The following is a 27878-nucleotide window of genomic DNA, read 5'->3' on the forward strand; positions in this document are numbered from 1 at the left end:
ACGTGCGGGGGACCTCAGCGTGGCGGCGGCCGTGTCGGTGGCGACGGCAGGCCGGAGGGCGGTCAGACGGTTTCCGGTTCCGGTGTAACGTTCGGGCTCCGTCTCAGGGGCTGAAGTTTGTGAGGTGAGTAGTGGCCCCGGGCCCAGGAAAGGTGTCCTTCGGTCGGAGCGACTGGGGCCCGGGCTGCGTCCAAGGGGAAGAGCCTGGCGGGAGAGTTGAGCGGGAAGCAGCTGAGGGAAGAGCGGTCCGCAGGAGGCGGCGCTGGAATGGGATTGCGGGGAGGGAAGGGCGGGGGCGGGAAGGGGACAGCTCCGAGCTGAGGAGTTGGGGTGGAGCGTGGTGGGGTACCCGGCCCGTGGGGCAGAGAGGAGACGTAGAAAAGCGGGGCTTCAGGGGACCTGGAACTGGAGCTAGACGAGGAAGGAATCCCAAGGAGATGGGATTCTGGTACCTGCCCATTCAGAGCTCCCTGCCTCATTCTCGTAGCCGGCTCCCCACCACCATGCAGCTGTGATGAACCCCGTGGTTAATGACAAAGCTGGTGACTGTGGGGAACTTTTTTTTGGCCCATTGACTGTTTATTTTGCTCATCATCTCATGGAGGATTGAGTGGTATGCATTTGTTAGTATCTGGTAACAGGGGTACTTCGTTTATTGCTTTGGGTTTTCGACTTGCCTGTGTTTCCTAGCCTGCGAGTCAGTTCTAGTGGGCTAGAGGTCGTCAAGGCAAGGATTCTGGTGTGTGTTGTTCATTGTTGTATATGTCCTCAACACCCAGCAAGTACTCTGCTTGTGTTTAGGAGTTACTTGAATTAAGTATGATGTAGCTGTGGCAGTTGTCCTCATTTTCTAAGATGAATAAACTGAGACTCAAATGTATTGATTTCTTTGCCTAATGCTTGTAAATGGTGTATAATCTCAGTGTCCCAACTGCTCAGTGACCTCTTTTCAGTGATTTTGGTGCCTGGAGTGCTTCTGAACCCTTTTTGGGCTAGTATAGGCTTCTTTGAACAATGCACGTTTACTTTGTTTTTTTAAATTAAATTTTTAAATTTAATTTAATTAATTTATTTTTTAGTTGTAGATGGACACAATGCCTTTATTTTATTTGTATGTGGTGCTGAGGATTGAACCCAGTGCTTTCCACATGCTAGGAGAGCACTCTACCACTGAGCTACAGCCCTACCTGAACAATGCACATTTTTTTTTTTTTTTTTTTTTTTTTAGAGAGGGAGGGAGAGAGAGAATTTTTTTTTTAATATTTATTTTTTAGTTATCGGCGGACACAACATCTTTGTTTGTATGTGGTGCTGAGGATCCAACCCTGGCCGCAGGCATGCCAGGCGAGCACGCCACTGCTTGAGCCACATCTCCAGCCCAACAATGCACATTTAATAAGTAGAAATTGATATGCAGTACTGCTCTCATGGTGGGATAATAGAACCACCGTAAATTACTCACGTGATTTGTCACTTAGGCACAAAATCTTCCTTAATTTCATGACTTTAATCTGCTTTGTTCACATATGCTAAAATTAAATTCACTATTTGGCAGCATATATTATAGAGGGTATACTTACCAAGAATGTAGAAATTAGTCAGAATGTATCTTTTAGAAGATGACTTAAAACATCTTGAAAGATGGATTTTCATATCATACTATAATGAGTGGCAGTGTTATAAAGAAGTTAGCTTACAAATTGAGGTCAATGTAGTTTATAGACTGTCATAATCGTTATGCAGAAAATTAGGAAATTCTCTGTGCTTGTGAGGATATTTGAGATTTAGGGAGGAAATCAAATGTAAACATGAATAATGTTGAAATTTTATATGAAGTTGCATTAAATAATAAAGATTTATTGTGGAGAGTCTTTTTTATATTGTTTTCTCTGCTGAGCTAAAAAAATAAAAAAGATAAAAAAGGAAAGGAAGAGAGTCCAAATGAGGGTATTCTTTTCTGAACTGAGAGGTCATGCTCAAGTCAGCTGACAGACCCTATAAAAAATGATACACAATTGTTTGTGTCTCGAATTCCTAATGGCACAAATAACTACAATGAAATGTGACAGAACATTCTTAAGATTAGGAGACTTAATACAGGATGAGTGACCAGGATAAATCCTCCCTTGTTTGCATCCTTAGAAGAGAGATCCATAGGTCAGGGCTAGGTTCAGGAATGCTCGTTTGGAAATAGAAAAGCTTACCTCTGGATGGACTTCTTAGCTTTGTTTTAATGTTACATGTTTGTCTAGTCCTTTATATGATAGGGTAAAAAAAAAAAAGAAGCTAGAACTCATTTCTTGAACTAAGTGTTTCCAGAGTTTATTCCATAGATGTTATTGATGCACTGATGTCGAGTTAAGGATAAAAATCAAATGGAACCCATTTCCTTGTGTTTTCTTCTTCACATATGTATGGTTTTTAGGGAGAATGTTTGCCTTCAAATGAAGTGGAGAAACTTACCAAGGGATTGAGGGCTGGGGGACAGGGCATTTCTGATCTATAAACCACTGCCCTGGATTGCTTAGTTTTTTCCTATTTTCTCATTTAACTCTTTCTTGAATTCTTTTTAGGTGTAGTATTGAGTCCTATTTGAGCTTTTGTTGTTTTCCTGAAAAATGGCACTGTCTAAGAGGGAGCTGGATGAGCTGAAACCATGGATAGAGAAGACGGTGAAGAGGGTACTGGGTTTTTCAGAGCCCACAGTTGTCACAGCAGCATTGAACTGTGTGGGGAAGGGCATGGACAAGAAGAAGGCAGCTGGTATGTACTATTCTAACTCTTTTGACTTAACATGGATAACCCCGAAATTCTTTCTGTTACGAATATCTAAAGAAAGAGAGGTCAGACCACATCTTATGTTCTCTTGCTTTGTAGTAGAAATAACTTAAAATTAAATTTTTTCTTACTGCTTTTTTTGTTTTTTGTTTTTTGAGGGGGGCGCCTATCTTGAATCTCAGATTGACTCCCTTTTGACTATCATACTGAGCCACCTAACATAGATTTACTTAGAAAATATGCCAGACAGGTATGTTCAGATTCAGATTCAGATTGCTATCTCAATATATGAAAGTTTTTAAGAAATAAATGAAAAATGTTCATGGAGATTGATTTGTTAATGGTAATCTACAATTTACTATTTGGGGAAAGTTAGGATGATTATTCATCTGAAAATTTTCTCTTGGGAATAACTGAGGACTAAGCCTGATGGTGCTTTATCTCTGAGCTACATCCCTAGCCTTTTAAATTTTTTAACTTTGAAACAGGGTCTTGCCGAAACTGGTCTCAAACTTGCAATCTTTCTGCCTCAGTAACTAGGATTACAGGTGTGCTGCTGCACTTAGCTTCATCTTAAGCTTTGGTGCTCACCTTTAACAGATTACTCTGGCTGTGTTCCTACTTCAAAAAATTATAGCTGTTTTTACCTCAGATGGTAGAATCATTCAGTGTAACAGAATTTATGGGGATCCTACAAAGAACTTTAAAAAACATCTCCCTCCTGCTGAGCATGGTGGTGTACACCCCTAATCCCAGTGACTTAGGAGGCTGAGGCAGGAGGATCACAAGTTCAAAGCTAGCCTTAGCAACCTAGCAAAACCCTGTCTCACCAAAAAAAAAAAAAAAAAAAAAAATTGGGGATGTGGCTCCATTGTTAAGTGCCCCAATGTTACTTGGGAGGTTGAGGTAAGAAGACTGCATGCAAATTTAAGGCCCACGTGGGCAATTTAGTGAGCCCTTGTCTCAAAATAAAAAAGAAAGAGGAGTTGGGATGTAGCTGAGTGGCAGAGTGCCACTGGGTTCAATACCCAGTACTGCAAAAAATGAATAAATGAATACATAGATATGAAAAGAGAAAATATTAACCTTGTGCAGTAGTGGAGGATTTCTTGAGCCCAGGAGTTTGAGAACGGCCTGGGCAACATAGTGAGAACCCTATTTCAAAAAAAGTCCAGTGCTTTTATGGTATTTGCTTAGTATTAGATTGTACTCTTACCTTCTCAATTCTGGCACTTCTTTTTTCCTTTCAGACCATCTGAAACCTTTTCTTGATGATTCTACTCTTCGCTTTGTGGACAAACTGTTTGAAGCTGTGGAGGAAGGTCGAAGCTCTAGGCATTCTAAGTCTAGCAGTGATAGGAGCAGAAAACGCGAGCTAAAGGTAGGTTACAGTTCACTATCTAATGAGCTCAGGAGTGTTCTGAATGATGACAAAGTTGCTGGACTTAACTTGGGTCACACATTGATATCCACTATTACTTAGAGAGGTCTTTAGACTAACGTAGAGGAGGTGAGTTGTTTTCACCATCTTTGTGATGATGAACTACCTAAGTTCATTTGAAATATTCCAAAGAAACAATTGATAGCTTTGTCCTTTTCATGTCCAGTTAGGAATTTTGGTTCTCACGTCTCCCTAGGTTTATCCTGTACACCCCCTCACCCCATGCTTTACTATTACCTGTGAATTGATTGCTCTAAGGTTTTATGTCTTTGATTTATTTGAAGTCTATAAGTTGCTTTAGAATGTGACTCCACTGCTACCTGAACGGTAGACCTCATTGTTTCTTTATTGAGGTTTCTCTGCAATGTGTTTGCATATAATATACCTAAAAATAGCTAGTATTTATTATGTTCTTGAGTGTTTAGTATTTGCTGTATAGCATATTGCAGGTCATTTGGCCACGTGAAGCGGGTACTAATAGGGCCAGCAATATTGCAATAATACTACACATTTTATTCTATAGTTGCTGATTTGTCATGGCCTTTTTAAAAATATTATCAGTGTCAGGGAACTGATCTATCTCATTTCCCTCGGGCAACCAGTATCTCTATTTCATTTCCCTTTATCTGTTTCTCTTTGGGGGGAAAAAAAAGTGTTTGTGTGACTCCCATTATACCTTCCAAAGTGCTTCTAATACCTTCACTATCCCATTTGCTTTTCCTGAGACAAAGAGTTGACAAGCACTGTCTGCTTGGCCAGACTTGGAACAAAGAAAAATAGAAATTCTTGTGCCTTTTGTTTTAGAGCTTTGTAGGGTGATCACAGGAATGAGAGATAGTTCTTGTTGTAAAACCAAAAAAGCTGCAATTTCAAAAAGGGTGGGAGGTACAATAAAATACAGTCACAGATTATAAAATATGAATAGTAGTTTTATGGAAATTTTAGGGTAAGTTATAGAATTTCAGACTGTGTTGAACTTTGTTATGTTTAAGGGGAAATGATTAATATACAATATATATATAGATTCTTGCAGTGAAGATTGTATTATGATAGGGCATACCACTATGTAAGTGCTGAGGCCATACTATAAATGAAGCGACTCCATGGGGTGGGAAGAATAAAATTGGTTTCTCAAAGGATGTGGCTAGATAGCCATGGGATATGGGTCCCATTTTTGGTCCATTCAAGTCCCCACTCCACACAATATATTATGGGAGAGTCCTTTTTCTTGAACTGTAGGAGTTCCAGGAAGCGCTCGCCCCTGGCTGAGGATATGTCCTTGCAAAACACGAGCCCTCCTAGTGAAGAGGGGATGTCACCCAAAGCCTACCACCGGTGTGTACATTTGCTTTTTCCCATTGTCCCTTCCAGTTGGCCACTCTTGGTCCTGTTAAATTCACCTTGCAAATTAGTCAACATATTTAAGTTCCCATTGTTTGATGAGAACAAAGTGTTATTGGGGAATACTGAAAAAGAAAGTTCCTCTCCTAGAAGAGCTTAGACCATACTTGGGAGAAAATACTACCATTGAAAGACCTAACACTTGACAAACAGAGTATTAGCAATGTAATTTAACCTAATATAAACCAAGCTCTTAAATGCTAAGAGAATGTGAAACAAAAGTTTGATCAGAGTGGGATAAGGTTATAATGAGGAAAACTTCCTGAAGGAGGTGAGTTTTAGGCAGGATTTGGAACAGGGGTTTTAGAAAAGTTGAAGGAGAATCTAACAGATGTGGGCAGTAGCATTTGTGAAGGCCTTGAGATGGGAACATGGGGATGAAATTTGCTTGGCTGGAGTAGGAGAATGATGAAGTTGGGTGAAATGATCCACTTGGTGGAGAGTCTAGAAGACCCTGCTTCTGGCAAATAGTTATTTGCAAGGTTGCGTCATATTCCCCTGGGAAAAGCCAAAAATGCTGGTAGGGGCTAGGATGATTCTTTGCTTCTCCTGATGGGAAGGGATACAATTCTTCTTTCATCTTGGGTTTCTTTAGGAGGTGTTTGGTGATGATTCTGAGATCTCCAAGGAATCATCTGGAGTAAAGAAGCGACGAATACCCCGCTTTGAGGAGGTAGAAGAGGAGCCAGAGGTGATCCCTGGGCCTCCTTCGGAGAGCCCTGGAATGCTAACTAAACTCCAGGTTAGTTACTAGGGACTAGACTAGAAGCAAAGTGATTGAATGAGTTGATCTTAATTGAATTAGTGTTTAGCATTTGGGGAAGGTTTTTTTTTTTTTTAGTTGTAGATGGACACAATATCTTTATTTTTATTTGTTTATTTTTTGTGGTCCTGGGGATAGAACCCAGGGCTTCATGCCTGCAAGGCAAGAGCTCTACCACTGAGCTACAACCCCAGCCCCATTTGGGAAGTTTTATTTCCTGCTTTATATTTTAGCATTTCTTGGTTTAACCCAGAGTTTTCTAATTAAGGATTATTGAAATTGTATTTACTAGGGGCTGGGGATGTGGCTCAAGTGGTAGCGTGCTCACCTGGCATGCATGTGGCTCTGGTTCGATCCTCAGCACCACACACAAACAAAGATGTTGTGTCCACTGAAAACTAAAATAAATAAATAAATAAATAAATTCTCTCTCTCTCTCTCTCTCTCTTAAGAAAAAAAAAAGAAGAAGAAAGAAAGAAATTGCATTTACTGAGCACCTACTATGTATCAAACAATGTGTATCATATACATTTGTTTGCCCAATTATCTACCTCATCAAGTCATTGGGAAAATCAAATGAAATGATCAGAACTTAGCTAGATAGCAGAGGAGAATAACTTTAAAATACACAAAGAAAATATAATCTATTTATAAAAAATTTAAGTTAATTTTATATTTTTTTCAGTAAAAACCTTTCTTTTTTTTTTTTTTTTTTTTTTTTTTGGTGGTGGGGATTGAACCCAAGGCCTTATGAATGCAAGGCAAGCACTCTATGAACTGAGTTATGTCCCCATCCCAAGCATGTGTATTTTTAAAATGGGCACTGTTAACAGTTTTTTTGTACTGAAGATTATACCTAGGGGTGCTTGTCCCCAGTCCTTTTTATTTTTTATTTTGAGACCGGGTCTTGCTAAGTTGCTTAGGGCCTTACCAAGTTGCTAAGGCTGGTCTTGAACTTTCAATTCTCCTGTCTGAGCCTCCTGAGTCACTGTGATTACAAGTGAGTTTCACAGTTGCTGCGGATGGCCTGGAACTTGAGGTGCCTTGCCTCATTCTCTCAAGTCTCTAGGATTACAAGAATTCAGTACCCTCATGTAATTTTCTTGAAGTACGAACTGTGTAAATATATCACCTACTGACAAAAGTGTTAAAAACTAATTTAAAAAAATAATATCTTGGAGCAGCCAGGTGCAGTTGCATAGGCCTGTAATCCCAGCAATTCTGGAGGCTAAGACAGGAGGATTACAAGTTTGAGGCAAGCCTCAGCAACTTTATAATACAGACTCTGTTTCAAATTTTTTAAAAATGAAAATAAATAGGCTGGGAATGTAGCTTAGGCTAGAGTGCCCTTGGGTTCAGCCCGCATATTAGAGGGGGTTGAAAGGGGAATATCGTGAAGCAACTTGAAAGAAGGCCCCCCTTTTTAAAAAAATTGTATTGGTTATTGATGGACCTTTATTTATTTATATGTGGTGCTGGGAATCGAACCTAGTGCCTCACACATGCTAGGCAAGCACTCTACTACTAAGCCACAGCCCAAGCCCAAAAGAAGGCCCTATGTGGAAAATCAGAGAGGAGTTATATTAAGCCCTATGTTCTTAAGGCTTATCATTCTGAAGTTCTTTAGGACAGGATAAGGAGTTTATGAAGGCTAAAGAACAAATCTTTGCACCATCATGTATAGTTACCTGAATTTGGAATTCAAGGATTTTTTAAACAATTGAAATATAATTATTTATATGCATTTTGTTAGGATGTTTGTATGCATTGTTTTCATTTTCATAATAGTCTTGAAAGGTTAATATTATTTTTTCACCCTTTTTGACACTTGGGAGCTTTAGAAGTTAAGTACCTTGTCCAGGGTAACACAGGCAGTAAGTGGCAGAATTAAGATAATTACTCCGATTTGTCTGAGCCTTAATCATCAAGGTATGTAATAAGTCAGTTCTGCCCTGGGAGAAAAGTTGAAAAATTATAGTGCTCACCTGTCTATTGTCTTTATTAAATTTTTTAGGCTAGTTGGGCCTGTTGGAAAACATGTATAATCCCAGCAACTCGGGAGGCTGAGGCAGGAGGATTTCATGTTCAAAGCCAGCCTCAGTGAGGCCCAGAGCAACTTACAAGACCCTGTCTCAAAATAAAATATAAAAAGGGCTGGCTATGTGGCTCAGTGGTTAAGCTCCCCTGGGTTCAATCCCTGGTACCAAAAATAAATAAATGATAATTTTTCTAGTCTATGGTAAAGACAGAATATGGTAGAGTCATTCAGAAACTTTAAGGTTTGTAGATCTGAACACTTTTTTGGATTTAGGAACCTGTATGGGAGAAATAAAACAGAAAAATTAATACTTTTCAATTTTTCCTTCTCTGGAGAGCAGATCAAACAGATGATGGAGGCAGCAACACGACAAATTGAGGAGAGGAAAAAACAGCTGAGCTTCATTAGCCCTCCAACACCTCAGGTATTATTCCCAGATTACTCTGAAAAGAATCATCTTTATCACAGAATTTCTTGCCATCCATTCAAATGAAAATCCAAAACATTCCACTCCACAATCATCTGCTGTAATCTAGCAAGGTATGTGTATGTGTGTCTTTCTGCCTATCTCAATCCCTATTCTTTTTTTTTTCTATCTCACAGCCAAAGACCCCTTCTTCTTCCCAACCAGAACGTCTGCCAATTGGCAACACCATTCAGCCCTCCCAGGCTGCTACTTTCATGAATGATGCCATTGAGAAGGCAAGGAAAGCAGCTGAGCTACAAGCCCGAATCCAAGCCCAGCTGGCACTGAAGCCAGGGCTCATTGGCAATGCCAACATGGTGGGCCTGGCTAATCTCCATGCCATGGGCATTGCTCCTCCGTGAGTATATATTTCATAAAATCCCTTGTCATTTCTGAAGTTTGAGAAGAAATAAATACTTTTGAATGTCATTGAGTCTTTTTCCAAAGAACCTAAAATAATTTCTTAGTTTCATCCGCCCCACGTGTACTGGGGATTGAACACAGGGGCTCATATCTATCATAGCTTATTTTATGTTATGTTATTTTTGTACGGAGTGAACCCAGGGCCACTTAGCCTCATCCCCAACCCTTATTATGTTTTCTTTTGACACAGTGTCTTGCTAAATTGCTTAGGGCTTCACTAAATTGCTAAGGCTGGCCTTGAACTTGTGATCCTCCTGCCTTAGCCTACTGAGTTGCTGGGATTGCAGGCGTGCACCACAAGCCCAGCTCTTTTTATTTTCATTTTGAGGCAGAGTCTCCGTGCATTGCTACTTAAGGCCTCACTGAGGCTGGTTTCAAATTTACAATCCTCCTGATTCAGCTTTCTATGTTGCTGGCATGTGCCACTGAACCTGGCATGTTTCTGGATTTCTAACTCTGTTAGCCACTGAATTGCATTGAAAGAGACCTAATCTTAGGTTCTCTACAACTGAACAAAGATGTTAGACTTAGCTGGATGTTGTGGCATACACCTGTAATCCCAGTGGGGGGGGGGGGGCTGAGGCAAGAGGATCTTAAGTACAAGGACAACCTGGGCAGTTTAGTGAGGCCCAAAGCAACTCAGTGAGACCCTGTCTGTTTCTAAATAAAATACAAAAAAAGAGAGCTTGGGATGTGGCTTGGTGTTAAGCAACCCTGTGTTTAATCCCTGGTACCAAAAAAAGAAAAAGATATTAGACTTTAGTTTTAACATTTGTGATTGGTCTGGCATCCCATGACTGACTCAAGAATTTAGAAGAGGGGCTGGGGATGTGGCTCAAGTGGTAGCGCACTCGCCTGGCATGCGAGCGGCCCGGGTTCGATCCTCAGCACCACATACAAACAAAGATGTTGTGTCCGCCAAAAACTAAAAAAATAAATATTAAAAATTCTCTTTAAAAAAAAAAAAAAAGAATTTAGAAGAGCTGGAAATATAGCTTAGTGGTAGAGTGTTTGCATAGCGTGCATACGAAAAAAGAATGATTCAGGAATAAAGAAAGATAGGATTATAAATTCCTCTCAGTATAATTTGTAAATTAAATCAATTAACTTGTACCCTAAATCCAAATGGCCAGTTTGATGTGTGTGTGTGTGTGTGTGTGTGTGTTTAGTTTTATCAATGTGTTTTGTTTGTTTTTTGCATTGCTTGGTGATCAAAACCGGGGCCTTGTATGGCAAGTGTTCTACCACTGAGTATATCAGCTCCAGTTTGATGTTTTTAATTTTTCTTTCCCTTTTTGTGGTGCTAGGGATCAAACCCAGGGTCTTGCACTTACTAGTCAAGAGCTCTAGTGCTGAGCAGTCTCCCAACCCCTTTTGGGACAGCATCTCATTCAGTTGACCCAGTTGGCCTTGAACTTGCACTCCTATTGTCCCAGCCTCCCTAGTAGTTACAGGTGTGCATTAGTGTGCCTGGCCAGTTTGATGTTTTTAAACCAGAGTTTATTATTCCCTGATAGGATTATGTTCCCTAGCATTATTTTACCTAGTTGTCTTTATTGGGTTTTGCTTTGTTTTATTTTGTTTGCCTTAATATTCCAGCTCTATTTCTTTGTGGGATATTTTTCAGGAAAGTAGAGTTAAAAGATCAAACTAAACCTACACCACTGATCCTAGATGAGCAAGGTCGCACTGTAGATGCAACTGGCAAGGAGATTGAGCTGACACACCGCATGCCTACCCTTAAGGCCAATATTCGTGCTGTGAAGAGGGAACAGTTTAAGCAACAGCTAAAAGAAAAGCCATCAGAAGACATGGAGTCCAATACTTTTTTTGACCCCCGAGTTTCAATTGCCCCTTCCCAACGCCAAAGACGAACATTTAAATTTCACGACAAGGGCAAATTTGAGAAGATTGCTCAACGATTAAGGACCAAGGTATCTAACTTAGAGTATAACAGACTTTAGAAGTTAGGAAACTGATGCAAAGGAAAATAAATTCTTTCATTATGGGAAATTGAACAAATAGGTAATTTTAAGCAATAAGTAACTTTAAATACCATATTCCTGGAATACATGATTTTTAGCTGATTTCTCTTTCTAGTTACTTTGTACATAGGTGGAAATAATATTGAGTCTGAAAATTTTCACATGCAGCTGCCAGTAGAGGGAAGCAATTCAAAGGTCTCTGAGTGACTGAGGAAATCTAGCCTGGTGTTAAAATTTGCTACATATAATTTCCACAACTAGAGAGTTGAATGGAATATATTTTCAAGTAGTTTTGCCTTTCCTTTTTTGTGTTCTCAAAGTGAGGTTTTCATATAATCCCATTTCTGCATATCTGCTGGAGGCCTACACTGTGAGTTAGAGGTGAGATGTATTTAAATGAATTAAAGGATAAAGCAAAACAACTCTTTTTCTTTCAGATATTATGAATCCATTGTGTTAGATGTAGAAAGTTAACAAGAGGTGCTCCAGTTTATCTTCCTTATCTTGGTTTATCTTGTTTTTAGGCTCAACTGGAGAAGCTACAGGCAGAGATTTCACAGGCTGCTCGAAAAACAGGCATTCATACTTCAACTAGGCTCGCCCTCATTGCTCCTAAGAAAGAGCTAAAAGAAGGCGATATTCCTGAAATTGAGTGGTGGGACTCATACATCATCCCCAATGGCTTCGACCTGTGAGTTTGTTAATTAATACCTTTTAATAATGCTCTAGTTTTTTGTTTTTTAATTTTCCTTAAAAATTATTTTAGGACATTGATGGACCTTTATTTTTTTCATTTATTTATATGTGGTGCTGAGAATTGAATCCAGTGCCTCACACATGCTAGGCAAGCGCTCTACCACTGAGCCACAACCCCAGGCCCCAAGGCTATAGTTTTAATGGGAAAAATGGTAGATATTAAATAAAATTGTTAAATCTAAGGGAAGTAGATAACTGTACAAAAGCTCATATGTTTTTAAACAATATGGGTTATTTTTAAGCTTTTTGTTAATGTAGCAGAATTAGGGACACAAATAAACTATAAAAACAAATTGGCAAAAATTTTTCTTCTTTTTTTTAAGTGGTGCTAGAGACTGAACCCAGTACCTATTTGTTTTTGTTACACATCCTTATTTGGTTTTAGCATATTTTTCTTTTCTTTTTTCTGTAAAGTAGCAGGAGTCAAAGCTCTGGTGAGGATTTTATTATGTTTTGCTTTGGTTTTTGTTTGACTAAATTTTCTTTTTTTTTTTTTTTTCCACATTTTTTTAATTGGTGCATCTTAGTTGTATATATTATCACATTTAAATACATTTTTTAAACTACATATTCTTTTTTTTTAAGGTGGACACAATATCTTTATTTTTTATCTTTATGTGGCTAAGGATCGAACTCAGTGCCTCATGCATGCTAGCTGAGAGCTCTCTACCACTGAGCCACAACCCCAGCCCTTAAACTACATATTCTAAGTATCACCCCTGGAATTGAGCCTAGGGGTGCTTAACTAAGGAGTTATATCCCCAACCCTTTTTTTTTTTCAATTTTTAAATTTTTAGATAGGGTCTAAGTTACTCAGGACCTTGCTAAGTTGCTGAGGCTGGCTTTGAACTTGCAATCCTCATATCTCAGCCTCCCAATCCGTTTGGATTACAGGTATGCATCACCACACCCAGCTGGTTTTACATTTAAAAAATTTTTTTGGTCCTAGGGAATGAACCTAAGGGCCCTCAAACACTGATCCACAGCCCTTTTTAGTTTTTATTTTGGGACAGGGTCTCAAATTAAAATTACTTAAGGCCTTGCTAAGTTGTTGAGGCTGGCTTTAAACTTGTGATGGATCCCCTTGCCTCAGCCTTTGGAGCCATGGGGATTAGAAGCATGGGCCATTGTGCCGGGCTGTTATTACATTTCTTAAAGATCCAATTGTAGGGCTGGGGTTGTAGTTCAGTGTTAGAGCGCTTGCCTAGCATGTTTGAGGCACTGGGTTTGAGCCTCAGCACCACATAAAAATAAATAAATGAAATAAAGATATTGTGTCCATCTACAACTAAGAATATTAAAAAAAAAAAAGATTCAGTGTAGAACACAACAACAATTCTTAGTTGCTGGTACAGTTAATGATAAATAAAGTTTTATTAATGCATTTGGACAACTTTATATCTACTCCATCATTTTGATATATGGCTTTAAAAGACTGTGTTTTGGCCTTTTCCTACTCTTCTTTTGTCAGCCACCATCTCAAGTATTTATTATTACTAATGAGAGAATGTGGTATGTATTTAGGGGTGTTAGGCTACAAAAAAGATTGAGAATGACTAGTTTGGAGAGAACTTCTAGCCTTACTGGGACTTGGGTTTCTCATACTGAATATAATGTATAATCTAATTACATATTATAGATGTATAATGTTAAAAGCTAGAACACGAGGCTGGGATGTGGCTCAAGTGTTAGCACACTTGCCTAGCATGCGTGAGGCACTGGGTTCGATTCTCGGCACCACATGCAAATAAAAATAAAGATATTGTGTCCACCTAAAACTGAAAAATAAACATTGGAAAAAAAAAAAAGCTAGAACACATAATAGAAAATGGAATTTTTCTTTGTGTGTCTGAGAGTCCCTTTCTTGGCATCCTCTCTACCCATATATCCTGTTATCTTTTTTTTACTCCAATTTTAGTACAGAGGAAAATCCGAAGAGAGAAGATTATTTTGGAATCACAAATCTTGTTGAACATCCAGCTCAGCTCAATCCTCCAGGTAATGAATTGATTACTCAATCAAGGCATTATCTAGCAGAACTTTATGCAGCAGTGATGGACTTGTTCTGCATCTCTGATAATATTTACTATCCACGTACGTGTCTGTGTGTGTTTGTGTGTGTGTGTGTGTGTGTGTGTGTGTGTGTGTGTGTGTGTGTTTGGTACCAGGGATTGAACCCAAGGGTACTACTGAGCCACATCTCCAGGCCTTTTTTGTACTTTTTTTTTGGGGGGAGGGGTACTGGGATTGAACTCAGCAACACTCAACCACTGAGCCACATCCCCAGCCCTACTTTGTATTTTATTTAGAGACAGGGTCTCACTGAGTTGCTTAGCTCATTGCCATTCCTGAGGCTGCTTTGAACTTGCGATCCACTTTTCTTAGCTCCCGAGTCACTGGGATTACAAGTATGCACACCGCACCCTGCTCTTTTTAATATTTTATTTAGAAACAGGGTCTTGCTGGGTTACTTAGGACCTGGCTAAATTGCTGTGGTTGGCGTTGAACTCCCAGTCCTCCTGCCTGAGCCTCCTGAGCCACTGGGATTATAGGTGTGTGCCACCATGCCTGACACATGATTATTGAGCACTTGAACATTGAATTGTACTAGTGTAGTTGAGGACCTTGGTTTTTTATTTTATTTAATTTTAATTAAATAGTAGAGGTGACTAGTAGCTACCATATTAGACATGTAGCTGTAGAGCATTGAGGCCCAGTCTATAGATGGCCTCACTGATGTATATTACAAGTTGGACTTTTGCAATAGTGGTAAACGGCAACTCCAGTCTTGTACACTACCAATGTATTCCTGATCATCTTTAATCTTTGTCTTCAGTCTTTTTTTTTTTTTTCCTATTCTTTGTTGTTTCTTTTCCCCATCCCCACCATTCTAGGGATTGAACCCAAGGGTGCTTCACCTCTGAGCTATATCTCCAACCCTATTTATTTTTTATTTTGAGACAGGGTCTCCCTAAGTTCCTGAGGGTCTCGCTCTATTGCTGAGACTAACTTCAAACTTGTAATCCTCTTGCCTTGCCTTAGCCTCCTGAGTCACTGGGATTATAGGAGTGTGCCACTGTGCTTGGCTCATTTTTTTTCTTTTCTTCTTTTTCTTTTTGTATCAAAAGTTTATTGGCTCAGTCAAAAGAGAGGTTTTAGTTGTGGCTGCATTTTTGTATTTTTACCAAGCTGAATGCCTTGGGTAAATCACTAAGTACATTGGAAATTTCCTTTTGTATGTAGAGATCTCAAAAGTTATGTGGATCTAAACAATTTTAACACTCTTCATCAGACTTGAGATGAACCAAGGAAATAGCCTAATTGGTAAATTTCACTTGACAATATCTCCCAGTAAGAAAAATAGATTGAGACCTTTAGATACAGTTGGAATATCCCTTATCTGAAAGGCTTGGGACCAGAGTGTTTCATATTTCAGAGTTTTTCAGATTTTGAAGTATTTGCAGATTTTATTAGTGCTGATGATGCTTAAAGAGTTTGGGAAATTTTTTTTTTTTTTTTTTTTTTTTGGTGCTGGAGATTGAATGCAAGGTCTTGTGCATGCAAGGCAAGCGCTCTACCAACTGAGCTATATCCCCAGCCCAAGAGTTTTGGATTTTGAAGCATGGTAGAATTGGTATTTTCAGCTTAGTGGCATTCAACCTGTAATGTAGTTACTTATTTTTATTTTACCAGATTCTGTTTACCTTTAAATAGTGTAAATCATTAGAAGAATGTGGGTTTTGTTTCGTTTTGGTACAGGGGGGTAGATTGCAGTCACATTTTACCCCTGGAATATATTCCCATCTCTCTCTCTCTTTTTTATTTTTAATATATTTTTTAGTTGTAGTTGGACGCATACTTCTTTTTTTTTTTAGAGAGAGAGATTTTTTTTTTTTTTTTAAAGAGAGAGAAAGAATTTTTAATATTTATTTATTTATTTTAGTTTTCGGCGGACACAACATCTTTGTATGTGGTGCTGAGGATCGAACCCGGGCCACACACATGCCAGGCGAGCTCGCCACTGCTTGAGCCACATCCCCAGTTGCATACCTTTATTTATTTAATATCTTAATTTTATTTATTTACTTTTATGTGATGCTGAGGATGGAACCCAGGGCCGACCTGCGCTCTACCACTGAGCCACAACCCCAGGACCCCTCATCTCTTTTGTTGTTGTTTTAAGAGACAAGGTCTCTCTTAAGTTGCCCAGGGTGGCCTTGAATTTGCAATCCTTCTGCCTCTACTTCCTGAGTTGCTGGGATTACAGACCTGTCACTATGCCCAACTAGTTTTTGTTTTAAATTATTGTGTAGACTTGCGTTATGAATTCAGTGCATTCTTACCATATGCTGTGACTTTAAAATTATAAATTTTATCATCTCAGCCAGTAGTTTCAAATCACATTCCATGGAAACATTGAGGTGTAGGAGGTGGGATCTAAGTAGAATTCTAGATACCTTTCACTTACCCCAAATCCTCACCAAGAGGAACTAGAACTGCTTTAATTTTTTTATTCTTTGTATTTGCTACATTTCATTTGGTGAAAGGGTTTAACTGCTTAAAGAAAACTGACTTAGAACACTATTTATGAAAGATGAGAATCCATTTCTAAAATGTAATCATGCAGTTCCCTATCACAACTTACAAACAACTAATGATAACTCAGCTAAATATCCTTTGAAAGTGATTGGTATTTACCTAAGTGACCCTAATATTCTTATTGCTTTGGTATGCTTATTTCTCTGATAGTTGACAATGACACACCAGTTACTCTGGGGGTGTATCTCACCAAGAAGGAACAGAAGAAGCTGCGAAGGCAAACAAGGAGGGAAGCACAGAAAGAACTCCAAGAGAAAGTCCGACTGGGCCTGATGCCTCCTCCAGAACCCAAAGGTACATGTCTTAGCCCTGCCTATTAAAAAGGGTGGCAGATTTATCTCTTTATTTCTAGAGAACCTTAACATCTCTTTTTGAGTGCTTTCTATTTCTCAGAATCATTCTTGGGTTCTTTCCTTGAATTCCTACCATCTTCTTTGTTTATTTTGTTTTTGGTACTGGAGATTGAACTCATAGGTGCTTTATCATGGAGGTACATCCCCAGCTCTTTTAATTTTTTATTTTGAGACAGGGTCTTGCCGAATTGCTGATGGTCTTGCTAAGTGGTTGAGGCTAGCCTTGAATTTGGGATCTTCCTTCCTCAGCCTCCTGAGTCCCTGGGATAACAGGCATATACCACTGCACCTGTCAGTCTGTTCTTTTCTTCTTCTTCTTCTTCTTTTTTTTTTAATATTTATTTTTTAGCTTTGGGTGGACACAATATCTTTATTTTATTTTTATGTGGTGTTGAAGATCAAACCCAGTGCCCTGCACATGCCAGGCGAGCATGCTACTGCTTGAGCCACATCCCCAGCCCATATCGTTTCTTAAAAATTTTTTTGTAGTTGTAGATGAACAATATGCCTTTATTTTGTTTGTTTGTTTTTATGTTGTGCTAAGGATTGAACTCAGTGCCTCATGCATGCTAGGCAAGCGCTCTGCCACTGAGCTACAACTCCAGCCCCTATGTATCTTTTCTTATTAAGACAAGTCAGGGGGGGCTGGGGATGTGGCTCAAGTGGTAGGTGCTCGCCTGGCATGCGTGCGGCCCGGGTTCGATCCTCAGCACCACATACAAACAAAGATGTTGTGTCTGCCGATAACTAAAAAATAAATATTAAAAAAAAAAAGACAGGTCAGGGGCTGGGGTCATAGATTAGTGGTAGAGTGCTTGCCTAACACACGTGAGGCACTGGGTTCAATTCTTAGCACCACATAAAAATGGATAAAATTAAGGTTAAATTCTTAGAAAAGAAAAGAAAAAGACAGGTCAAAACATTCATGATAGAGGTCACTTATTGGCTATATTAACACTCTGATTTTCCTGGAAAAATATACTAGTGTTGAAATTTGCTAAGGTAGTAGTTGTAGTGTTTGCATGGACTTATACATAAAATTTAATATTTTAATTTTTAAAATGAAAATTCGGTGTAAGAAAATTCACCCTTGTAGTTACCATTATCATTCAGTTAATATTTTGAATGAGCACTGGTATATATAGGATTTCCTTTTTTAGATACTATAAGAGCAAAAAATACCAAAGAAATTACATTTATTTTTTTCTTTTTTCAGTACTGAGGATTGAACCCAGGACCTTTTATATGCTAGGCGAGCACTCTACCACTGAGCCACATCACCAGCTGTTTATTTGTTTTATTTTGAGATAATTCCCTAAGTTGCCCAGGTTGGCCTGGAACTTGTGATCTTCCTGCCTTTGCCTTATGAGTAGCTACAATTACAGAAGTACACGTTGTGCCCAGCTGCTTGTCTTTCATAACATAAATGCATACCGATTTTTCAGAATAATTGTGTGAACTGTGAAAACAGTTAATTGGTGGGATTTTCAAGATAGGAGTTATTGGAGGGGGTGATTTTTTTGAGCAGAGATTTAATAGAAGTAACAATATCAATTGATAGAAAAGATAACAGGTTATTCCAGCAAGAGAACTAATTTAGGAGATTAATTGCTGTCCTCTCTCCACTGCAGTGAGAATTTCTAATTTGATGCGAGTATTAGGGACAGAAGCTGTTCAAGACCCCACAAAGGTAGAAGCCCATGTCAGAGCTCAGATGGCAAAAAGACAGAAGTAAGTGCCATGGGATTGGGTGGAAACCCAGGGCGAGTGCCTTTTTCAAACTTTTGGGGGATCCATATTTGGAGGGAGGGGAGAGTCCTCTGTTGCTCTCTCTTTCTCTTAGCCCTGCCTCTGGTCTTCAATGCCTTTCTCACTTGTGGATGTCCTTCCTGTCACGACAGAGCGCATGAAGAGGCCAACGCTGCCCGAAAGCTTACAGCAGAACAGAGAAAGGTCAAGAAAATTAAAAAGCTTAAAGAAGACATTTCACAGGGGGTACACATATCTGTATATAGGTAGGTGTCCATAGTAGGCCATCCTTCCATCTAGTGCACAAGACAGAGTCATTGTGGCCTAAAGTATACCCTGTACCACTTCCTACTCTGGCTTAATAACCCTAGTGTGAATCAAGAGCTTGTCATTCTTTTCCAGTGGAGAATTAAATATTTCTTATTTGTTGTTGTTATCTAATTTTTCCTCATCTCAAGTCTTCTTAGTTAACCAACATTTATTTTGAATAATGAATGAGTGAATATACTTGTTCAGGCCAAGTTGTTAAGTAAAAATTGTTTGTTATTGTGAAGTATAAAATATCATATTTCTTCAAAACGCGTTAATATTTCTTTCCTTAGCATTTTTTTTTTTTGTGGTAAATATTCTTATTTGTAGATGGACACAATACCCTTATTTTGTTTATTATGTGGTGCTAAGGATCAAACCCTGTGCCTCACATGTGCTAGGCAAGTGGCCTATCACTCAGCCCCAGCCCCCAACCAACTTTTCTGAGTATTGCAGTAATCTTTTTATCCTCACTCCAAAATGAATTTGTATGTTGTAAGTATTTTTCTACCTTTGTGTTGATTTATTGTTTTCCTTTTATTATTTTATCCTTCTATTTATTAAATATACTTATTTTTTAAACTATATACTTTTTATCATAAACGTGGTACATTATTTAAAAAGTAGTGAATGCTTATTAAGATAAAAATATTCTAACAATACAGAAGGGCACTTAGTATAAAGGTTCTCTCCCTCTTCTTTGATCTCTTAGGTCTACTTTTTTTTTTTTTTTTTTTTTAAAGGACTATTCTTTATAGGTAATTGTTACCTAACAGTTTTTCCTGCCCTCTAGAAAATTTTTATGCTTACATAGTGACTACATTTTAGGCATCTACAAAAGAATTTGTAGCTGGGTGTGCTAGCACATGCCTATAATCCCAGCGGCTCAGGAGGCTGAGACATAGGATTGGGAGTTGAAAACCAGCCTCAGCAACTTAGCAAAGCCCCAAGCAACTCAGTTAGATCCTGTCTCTAAATAAAATGTAAAAAAGGGCTGGGGATGTGGCTCAGTGGTTAAGCACCTCTGGGTTCAATTCCTTGGTATCCAAAAAAAAAAAGAAGAAGGAGAATTTGTAGATCTTTACACCATTACCCAGAAGTTTATAAATATTTTTGGGTGATAGTATATCCTTCTAAAGAATTCATTATAGAGTAAATTTTGATTAACTGCTGTTTGTTGTAAATTGTACACTTTGCAGAAATATTAGAAAATGGAAATATGGTTGTTCAAAAGATCTTTGTTTTTAGAGAGAGAACCATTTTGGATTCATCTGTTTGTTTGCCATTCCATTCAGGTAGCTACTGTTGCTAAAATTGAAGACATAACTAAGCTTTCCCTCCTCCAGAGTTCGAAATTTGAGCAACCCAGCCAAGAAGTTCAAGATTGAGGCCAATGCTGGGCAACTGTACCTGACAGGGGTGGTGGTACTGCACAAGGATGTCAACGTGGTAGTAGTGGAAGGGGGTGAGTCTGAAAAAAATTTGAGAGAGACTGTCCCCAGACAACCCTAAGCCTAGAGTGATTAGCATTGTGGGGAAAAGGGAGTAAATAAGGTGTTTTAGAACCATACCTGGATATAATATACTGGGCTACTTTTTCTGTGTTTTTTGGAGTAGAAGGCCACAGATGTAGTTCCCGGGATTACTTCAACTACCACATTAATGTCTGAACATTAATGAGCTGAGAGGTTCTTTCTATCCCATTATTTTCTATGGCTCTGGCAAAATTCTCCTTCTCTGTTTCCAGGCCCCAAGGCTCAGAAGAAGTTTAAGCGTCTAATGCTGCATCGGATAAAGTGGGACGAACAGACATCTAACACAAAGGGAGATGGTGAATGGGGGTTAGAGGGGATAAATTGGGGGTCCTGTGATCTGTGGGAGGTAGGGATGGTACATCTGTCCATTTATCCTTTCCTGAGAGACTCCGGCTAACAGTATATACAGCGTTCAGGAACTTCAGTAAGATTTATTCAGACTGTGAGCCTGCTAGAAATTATACAGTATTTGTTACATGGTCATATGCATGGATATTAAAATTATTTTTCTGCCTGTCCTTTAAGGCTTTTCTATTATCGATGGTTTCCCTGTCTGTCCTGAATCTGCATAGTTGATACATGAATATATTTAGTTTGTGAAAAAAATTTTCTGATCATTAAAAGCTTTTTGCTTTGATCAAGAATTTGTTTAATTTTTAATTATTTAATTATTTATTTATTTATTTTGTGGTACTGGGGATTGAACCCAGGGCCTTGGGCATGCAAGGCAAGCACTCTACCAACTGAGCTATAGTCCTACTAAGTAAAGATAAACTTTTTGGTGCAATTATAGCTCAAGGTTAGAGCACTTGCGTAGCATGTGCAATGCCCTGGGTTCATCCCTAGCACTACCAAAAAAAAAAAAAAAATCATGCTGTGGTGGCACGTGTCTTTTTCTTTTTCTTTTTTTTTTATTTTTTATTTTTCAGTTCTCGGCGGACACAGCATCTTTGTTTGTATGTGGTGCTGAGGATTGAACCTGGGCCGCACGCATGCCAGGCGAGCGCACTACCGCTTGAGCCACATCCCCAGCCTGTGGCACATATCTTTAACCTAGCAATTTGGGGGTCAGAGGCTGGAGGATCACAAGTTTGAGGCCATCCTCAGCACCTTAGATCTATCTCAAAAATTAAAAAGTGAAAAGGACTAAGATTTAGCTCAGTGGTAAAGCACCCTGGGTTCAATCTCCAGTACCAAAAATGAAAAAATATTTTTCATTCTTTTGCCCAACTTTTTTATTCATACACACACACACTTGACATTCTCCTAGCCATTATATTTATGTCAGCATTCATTCTTCCCACTTGCATGGGGTGCAAGCCTGTAATCCCAGCAACTCAGGAGGCTGAGACAGGAGAATCACAAGTTTGAGGTTAGCCTCCTCAACTTAGCAAGTCCCAAAACAACTTAGTGAGACCTTGTAATGGTTGGGGGTGTGGCTCAGTGGTTAAGTATCCCTGAGTTCAATGCCTAGTATGCACCGCCCCCCCCCAAAAAAATTAATTCTTCCCTTCTTTGAAGACCTAGACCAACTTCTGACATTTTGGGGTCTTAATATGTTGCCCAGGCTGGTCTTGAACTTTTGTGTCTGAGCAGTCCTCCTGCCTCACCCTTCTGAGTAGCTGAGGACTAAATACACCTATCACTGAGCCTGACTGAGAACTCTACTTTTCTTAACTTTACCTAAGTGTGGTCCTTCTGTACTTTTTCTCCTTAACATATTTAAAGTATACTTTTGTTCTATAATCTATATTCTTTTTAGCAAGTATTCTTAAGATATTTTCATTTGATGTATCTGCATGCCTCTCCTCCATTAGGCTAAGGAGTCCTTAAAAATACCTTATCAGGAGCCAAGGCTCTGGCTTAGTGATAGAGTACTTGCCTAGCATGCGTAAGCCACTGGGTTTAATCCCTGGCACCACATAAAAATAAAAACTGATACAATAAAGGTATTGTGTCCATCTACAACTAAAAAAAATAATAATAAAAATAAAAAACAACAGCAACAAAGAAAAAGAATAACCTATCATATAGACATCATCCGAAGCCTGGTTCTGAGAGTGCCTAGGACAACTTTTTATTGTTGATTGCTTATCTATTATTTCCTTATTCTTAGTGTCTGGTACAGCTTTTAACACACAGTAGGTCCTCAGTAAATGTTTGTTGAATTAAGACCCTTTCTTCTTGGAGCTTCCATTCTAATATGAGAAAAATAAAAATTAACAGAAAGCAAAACATGATTTCAGTACATGGAAAAAGATGATAATACTTAAGAGAACATGGGTAGAGTTGAATATTATTTGTTTAGAATCTAAATCTGTGGTCTCTTGTCATGAGTCTAGAATAAAATTTAGCTACATTGTCTTTTCCAGATGATGAAGAATCTGATGAGGAAGCTGTGAAGAAAACCAACAAATGTGTACTAGTCTGGGAGGTAGGTGATCCTTTGTGAAGCATTGAAGTAAAACTTTAGCTCGTTCCTGATGGTTAAAGTTATACAAGTGGAACAATGAAATGAAATAAAACTTCTCTGTTTCTTTTTAGAATCTGTCTTTAAACATTTGGAAGCAAATGTTTCCTGATTATATTTTAGTTAAATTATTATGTTTTAAGACATTTAATTAGGAAGTAGATACATTTAAGTGAGAATGGGGGCAGTGTCAAAAAAGAGATGCTTTGGGGGTAAAGCTAGGAGTACACATTGATGGGAGAATGTGGGTCATCTTCAGAGTGAGAGACAGCTACATTTTTGTTAAATTAATCAGCATATAGTATATGTTGTCTGGAAAAGTATGGAAAATTTTAGCACCAGGAAAAGTTCTCACTTGAAAGTTATTTGTTGTTTTTTTGGTACTGGGAATTGAACGCAGAGGCACTGCACCACTGAGCTACATCTCCAGCCCTTTCTTTTTTCTTTCATTTTGAGGCAGTATCTCACTCAGTTGCTTAAGGCCTTGCTAAATTATTGATGTTGGCCTCAAACTTGTAATCCTTCTGCCTCAGCTCATTAGTTGCTAGGATTACAACCATGTGCTGCTGTGCTTGGCTCTGAATTGAAAGTTATTTCATAGTTATGAGTATGAGACTCAAAAAAAGGGGAGTGAATTGTGTGTGTGCGCGTGTGTGTGTATGTACATGTATGTGTGTATATAAATATATATATGATGAAAGAAGTACCCTAGATTTAAGAATATACAGTTGTGAGCCAGGCATGATGGCACATGCCTGTAATCCCAGTGACTTGGGAGACTTGAAACAAGAGGATTGAAAATTCAAGGTCAGCCTCAGCAACTTAGATCCTGTCTCAAAATAAAAATTAAGGGCTTGGGCTGGAGATAGAGCTCAGTTAGAGTTCCTACCTCTAATGTACAAGGCCTTGGGTTCAACCCTCAACACCACAAAAAAGTGGGGGGGGGCCTAGAAATGTTGCTCAGTGGTTAGGCAGCACGGGGTTCAATCTCCTGTACTTGCTGCCCCGCCCCACTCAAAAAAATATATATATAGTGCTCTGGGTTGGGTCTCCAGTATTGCAAAAAACAAACAAACAAAAGTGGGTTTTGCTTATTAAAAGCAGTCTGAGCAAGACAATATTAAATTCTGTTGCCTTGTCTATAAAAATGTGGATATTATTTGCTGTTCTTATCAGGTTTTGTTTTGAGAACCCAATTAGATAATAGTCTGAAAATACTTCATAAAATGACCTAAATCCATCTTCACCAGAACCTTTTTAAAGTTTATCCAATTCATTCAAAGGCTGAGGGTGAAGCTCAGTGATAGAGCACTTACCCAGCATGTGTGGGGGCTTGGGTTTGAACTCCAGCACTGGGGAGGGTAGGAGTTGTCAGTTCTTTTATTCATGAACTCTTAATATTTATTTTTTAGTTATTGGCGGGCACAACATCTTTGTTTTGTATGTGGTGCTGAGGATCGAACCCGGGCCGCACGCATGCCAGGCGAGCACGCTACCGCTTGAGCCACATCCCCAGCCCTATTCATGAACTCTTGTTAGTGAACCATTATTGCTGTTTTCATTTTATTATTTTAGGTTGAGTTATTTTATCTCCACCTATCCCCAAACCAAGGTCTTGCTAATTTGCTCAGGCTGGCCTTGAACTTCTGCCTCAGCCTCATGAGCAGTTGGGATTACAAACTTGTGCTACCATGCCCAGTTTCATCTTCCATTTATTAAATGTGCTTATTTTTGTTAACTTGTTCTTTATTTTATTTGTTTATTAATTTTTTTTTGTGGTACTCAGGACCAAATCTAGGACCTTGGCAGGTGTGGTGGTGCACGCCTGTAATCCCAGCAGATCTGGAGGCTGAGGCAGGAGGATCTCAAGTTCACAGCCATCCTCAGCAACTTAGTGAGACCCTGTCTCAAAATTTTAAAAGGGCTGGGGATGTGGTTTGATGGTTAAGTACCCCAGGGTTCAATACCTGGCACCAGAATGAATGAATGAATGAATGAATTAATGAATGAATAAAGAAAAAACAGGAGCTAGCACTTGCCAGGCAGGTGCTCTACCACTGAGCTACATCCCCAGCCCCAAAAGCAACTATTTTTTTTTTTTTTTTTTGGCATGGCAGGGGATTAAAGTTAGGGCCTTCTACATGCTGACCAAATGCTGTACCTCAGGGCTACATCCCCAGCTCTGTGTATCAAATTTTTTTTTACTTTTTTCCCTCCCAGTAATGGGAATGGAACCCAGGGCCTCACACATGCTAGGCAAGCACTCTACCACTGAGCTACATCCCTAGCCCAAGACCACTATTTATAGAAATTGCTATTAACAGTATATATCCTTATCCCAGACTCTTCAATTAATGCATACAAATTACACTAATCATTTTACCTTTTGTGTGTTACATAAATCCTTACCTACATATTTAATAGCCCAGCCTCCACATCTCTTCCATTTATCTTTGAGAGCCCTCAGAGTCAGAAACAAGCCAAGTTCTGTTTTAGCCTCCTTATTGGAGTCTGCCCCCTGAAAACCTCTTTAGGTATCACTTTATAACTGCCATTGCTGCTGGTGCCTTTGCTGAGAATGCTATTTCACCCTGTACTATGTCTTCCTATTATAGTTCTTTGCAAGTTTCCTCTTGTTTCTCCTCTTCCCACCCAACTGCTTTTTGTCTCAGGACCCCAAAGCCTTCCTGCATGTATACACAGTTTTCACTAAACCTTATAAAAAGAGTTCTTCCGAGGCTGGGGATTTGGCTCAAGCGGTAGCGCGCTCACCTGGCATGCGTGCGGCCTGGGTTCGATCCTCAGCACCACATATAAACAAAGATGTTGTGTCAGCCAAAAACTAAAAAAAATAAATAAAATAAAATTCTCCCTCTCTCTCCTCTCTCTTTATCTCTTTAAAAAAAAAGAGTTCTTCCAGACTCTGGCTCTCTAACTCTGTTTTCCTACAAAGGCCCACATCTATTCCTTGAGGCCCACTGAGAAATAAGTTCATCCCAACACACCCTGTATTATCTTTTTTTGTGATGTGCTATTTCAACCAGATATTAGAGCATAGAATCCTTGCTCCTTTAGTCTAAAAACTTAAACCCTGCCAGTAGTAGTATACTCCTACAGTCAGTCCCAGAGACTTGGGAGGCTGTGGCAGAATGATCACAAAGTTCAAGGCCAGCCTGAGCAACTTAATGAGACCCTGTTTCAAAAATAAAAAAAGACTTGGGATATAGCTAAGTGGGAAAGCACTCCTGGGTTCAATTCTCAGTACCACCAGGAAAAAAAAAAGAAAGAAAAAAAGAGAAGCTGTATGAATTCATCTGTATAAATTTATGAAAACTCATGAATGTCCAAGGGTAGAGATTATAATTGCTTTAACCATAAAATAGCATTCAAGTAGGCACTTCATGGCACAAATGTTTATTAGGTCTTTTAATAAAGCATTATATCTGATTTAAATAACAAATTGAGTTCTTTGATATGTGGATGCTAACACAATAAGAGGAGAAAGAATAAGAATTCATTGGTTTAGACAAAGGGGAATGAAGAGAAGGGATAGGGAATGAGAATAGGAAAGAGTAGAATGAATGGGATATAACTTTCCTATGTTCATATATGAATACACGACCAGGGTATTCTATACCATGTACAATTATAAGAACGGGATCCTAAATTATACTCTTTATATGTATAATATGTTAAAAGACACTCTAATGTCATGTATATCTAAATAGAACAAATTAAAAATAAATAAATAAATAATTGAGCTGGGTGTGGTGGTGCGCCTATAATCCCAGTGACTCCAGAGGCTAAGGCTGGAGGACTATAAGTTGAAGACCAGCTTCAGCAATTTAGCAAAATGCTGTCTCAAAAAAAAAAATGTCTAAAAAGTTGGGGGGTGGGGATGTGGCTCAGTGACTAAACACCCCGGTGTTCAGTGCCAAGTATCTAATAAATGAATAAATAAAAAAAATAACAAATTGCTGATCTGAGAGTATAATTCAGTGTTAGAGGGCTTTCTTGGAATTTATAAGACCTGTGTTGGATTCTCAGCACTGCAAAAAAAAAAAAAAAAAAGTTGTGCTTTTTTTTTGTTGTTGTTTTGTTTTTTTGGTACTGGGGATTGAACTCGGAGGGTACTTGACGACTGAGCCACATCCCCAGCTCTAATTTGTATTTTATTACAGACAGGGTTTCACTGAGTTGCTTAGCACCTCGCCATTACTGAGGCTGGCATTGAACTCATGATTCTCCAGTCTTAACCTCCCTAGCTGCTGGGATTATAGGCGTGTGCCACTGCGCCCAGCTGAGAAACTAGTGTTTTTATTAAAAGGTTTATCTCTTTCCCAGGGTACAGCCAAAGACCGGAGCTTTGGAGAGATGAAATTTAAACAGTGCCCTACAGAGAATATGGCTCGTGAGCATTTCAAAAAGCATGGGGCTGAACACTACTGGGACCTTGCACTAAGTGAATCTGTGTTGGAGTCCACTGACTGAAACTACTGCAAGCCCTTTCCTCACCCCACTGGCCTTTTTCTCTTCAGTTCTCTCCCTAATCTTCTTCCCAACCTACTTCCACATGTGTGTGTGTGATCTCAGAACTGTGCCAAGCAGACATTGGGGCAAAGGGAGAATTCCCTTTCCTTGTCAGCCTGGTAGCTACCCTATATTCCCCTATGTGCATATGATTAAAGAGTTATTTTTAAACTTGGTATGATATTTTTCATGTAATCATAGGTATTAGAGTTTGGGTCTTCAGGTCTTTATTTCCAGACTTGTAGCAATTGCTGTGGAAACCATATTTATCAACAATATTTA

The 27878-nt window shown here is 39.0% G+C and overlaps 1 protein-coding gene across 1 annotated transcript; it reads left to right on the forward strand.

The window, feature by feature from the left end:
* Prpf3 (pre-mRNA processing factor 3) lies at positions 1-27767 on the forward strand. Its single transcript, XM_076861861.1, has 16 exons — positions 1-124; positions 2574-2763; positions 4029-4159; positions 6216-6362; positions 8762-8845; positions 9025-9245; positions 10938-11244; positions 11820-11986; positions 13970-14049; positions 16801-16944; positions 18635-18734; positions 18905-19018; positions 20408-20526; positions 20809-20892; positions 22969-23030; positions 27411-27767. The coding sequence occupies exons 2-16, from the start codon at positions 2619-2621 to the stop codon at positions 27555-27557; spliced, it is 2052 nt and encodes a 683-aa protein (XP_076717976.1). The 5' UTR covers positions 1-124; positions 2574-2618; the 3' UTR covers positions 27558-27767.
* The last annotated feature ends 111 nt before the right edge of the window (positions 27768-27878 follow it).

This window comes from Callospermophilus lateralis, chromosome 7, assembly GCF_048772815.1.
Source record: "Callospermophilus lateralis isolate mCalLat2 chromosome 7, mCalLat2.hap1, whole genome shotgun sequence".
NCBI lineage: Eukaryota > Metazoa > Chordata > Mammalia > Rodentia > Sciuridae > Callospermophilus > Callospermophilus lateralis.

Excerpts from the sequence above, each read along its gene's own strand:
- Prpf3 (XM_076861861.1), top strand. The coding sequence starts at position 2,619 with ATGGCACTGTCTAAGAGGGAGCTGGATGAGCTGAAACCATGGATAGAG. Across the intron at positions 8,846-9,024 it reads TTAGCCCTCCAACACCTCAG|CCAAAGACCCCTTCTTCTTC; the intron begins GTATTATTCCCA and ends TCTATCTCACAG. Across the intron at positions 20,527-20,808 it reads CGTGGTAGTAGTGGAAGGGG|GCCCCAAGGCTCAGAAGAAG; the intron begins GTGAGTCTGAAA and ends CTCTGTTTCCAG.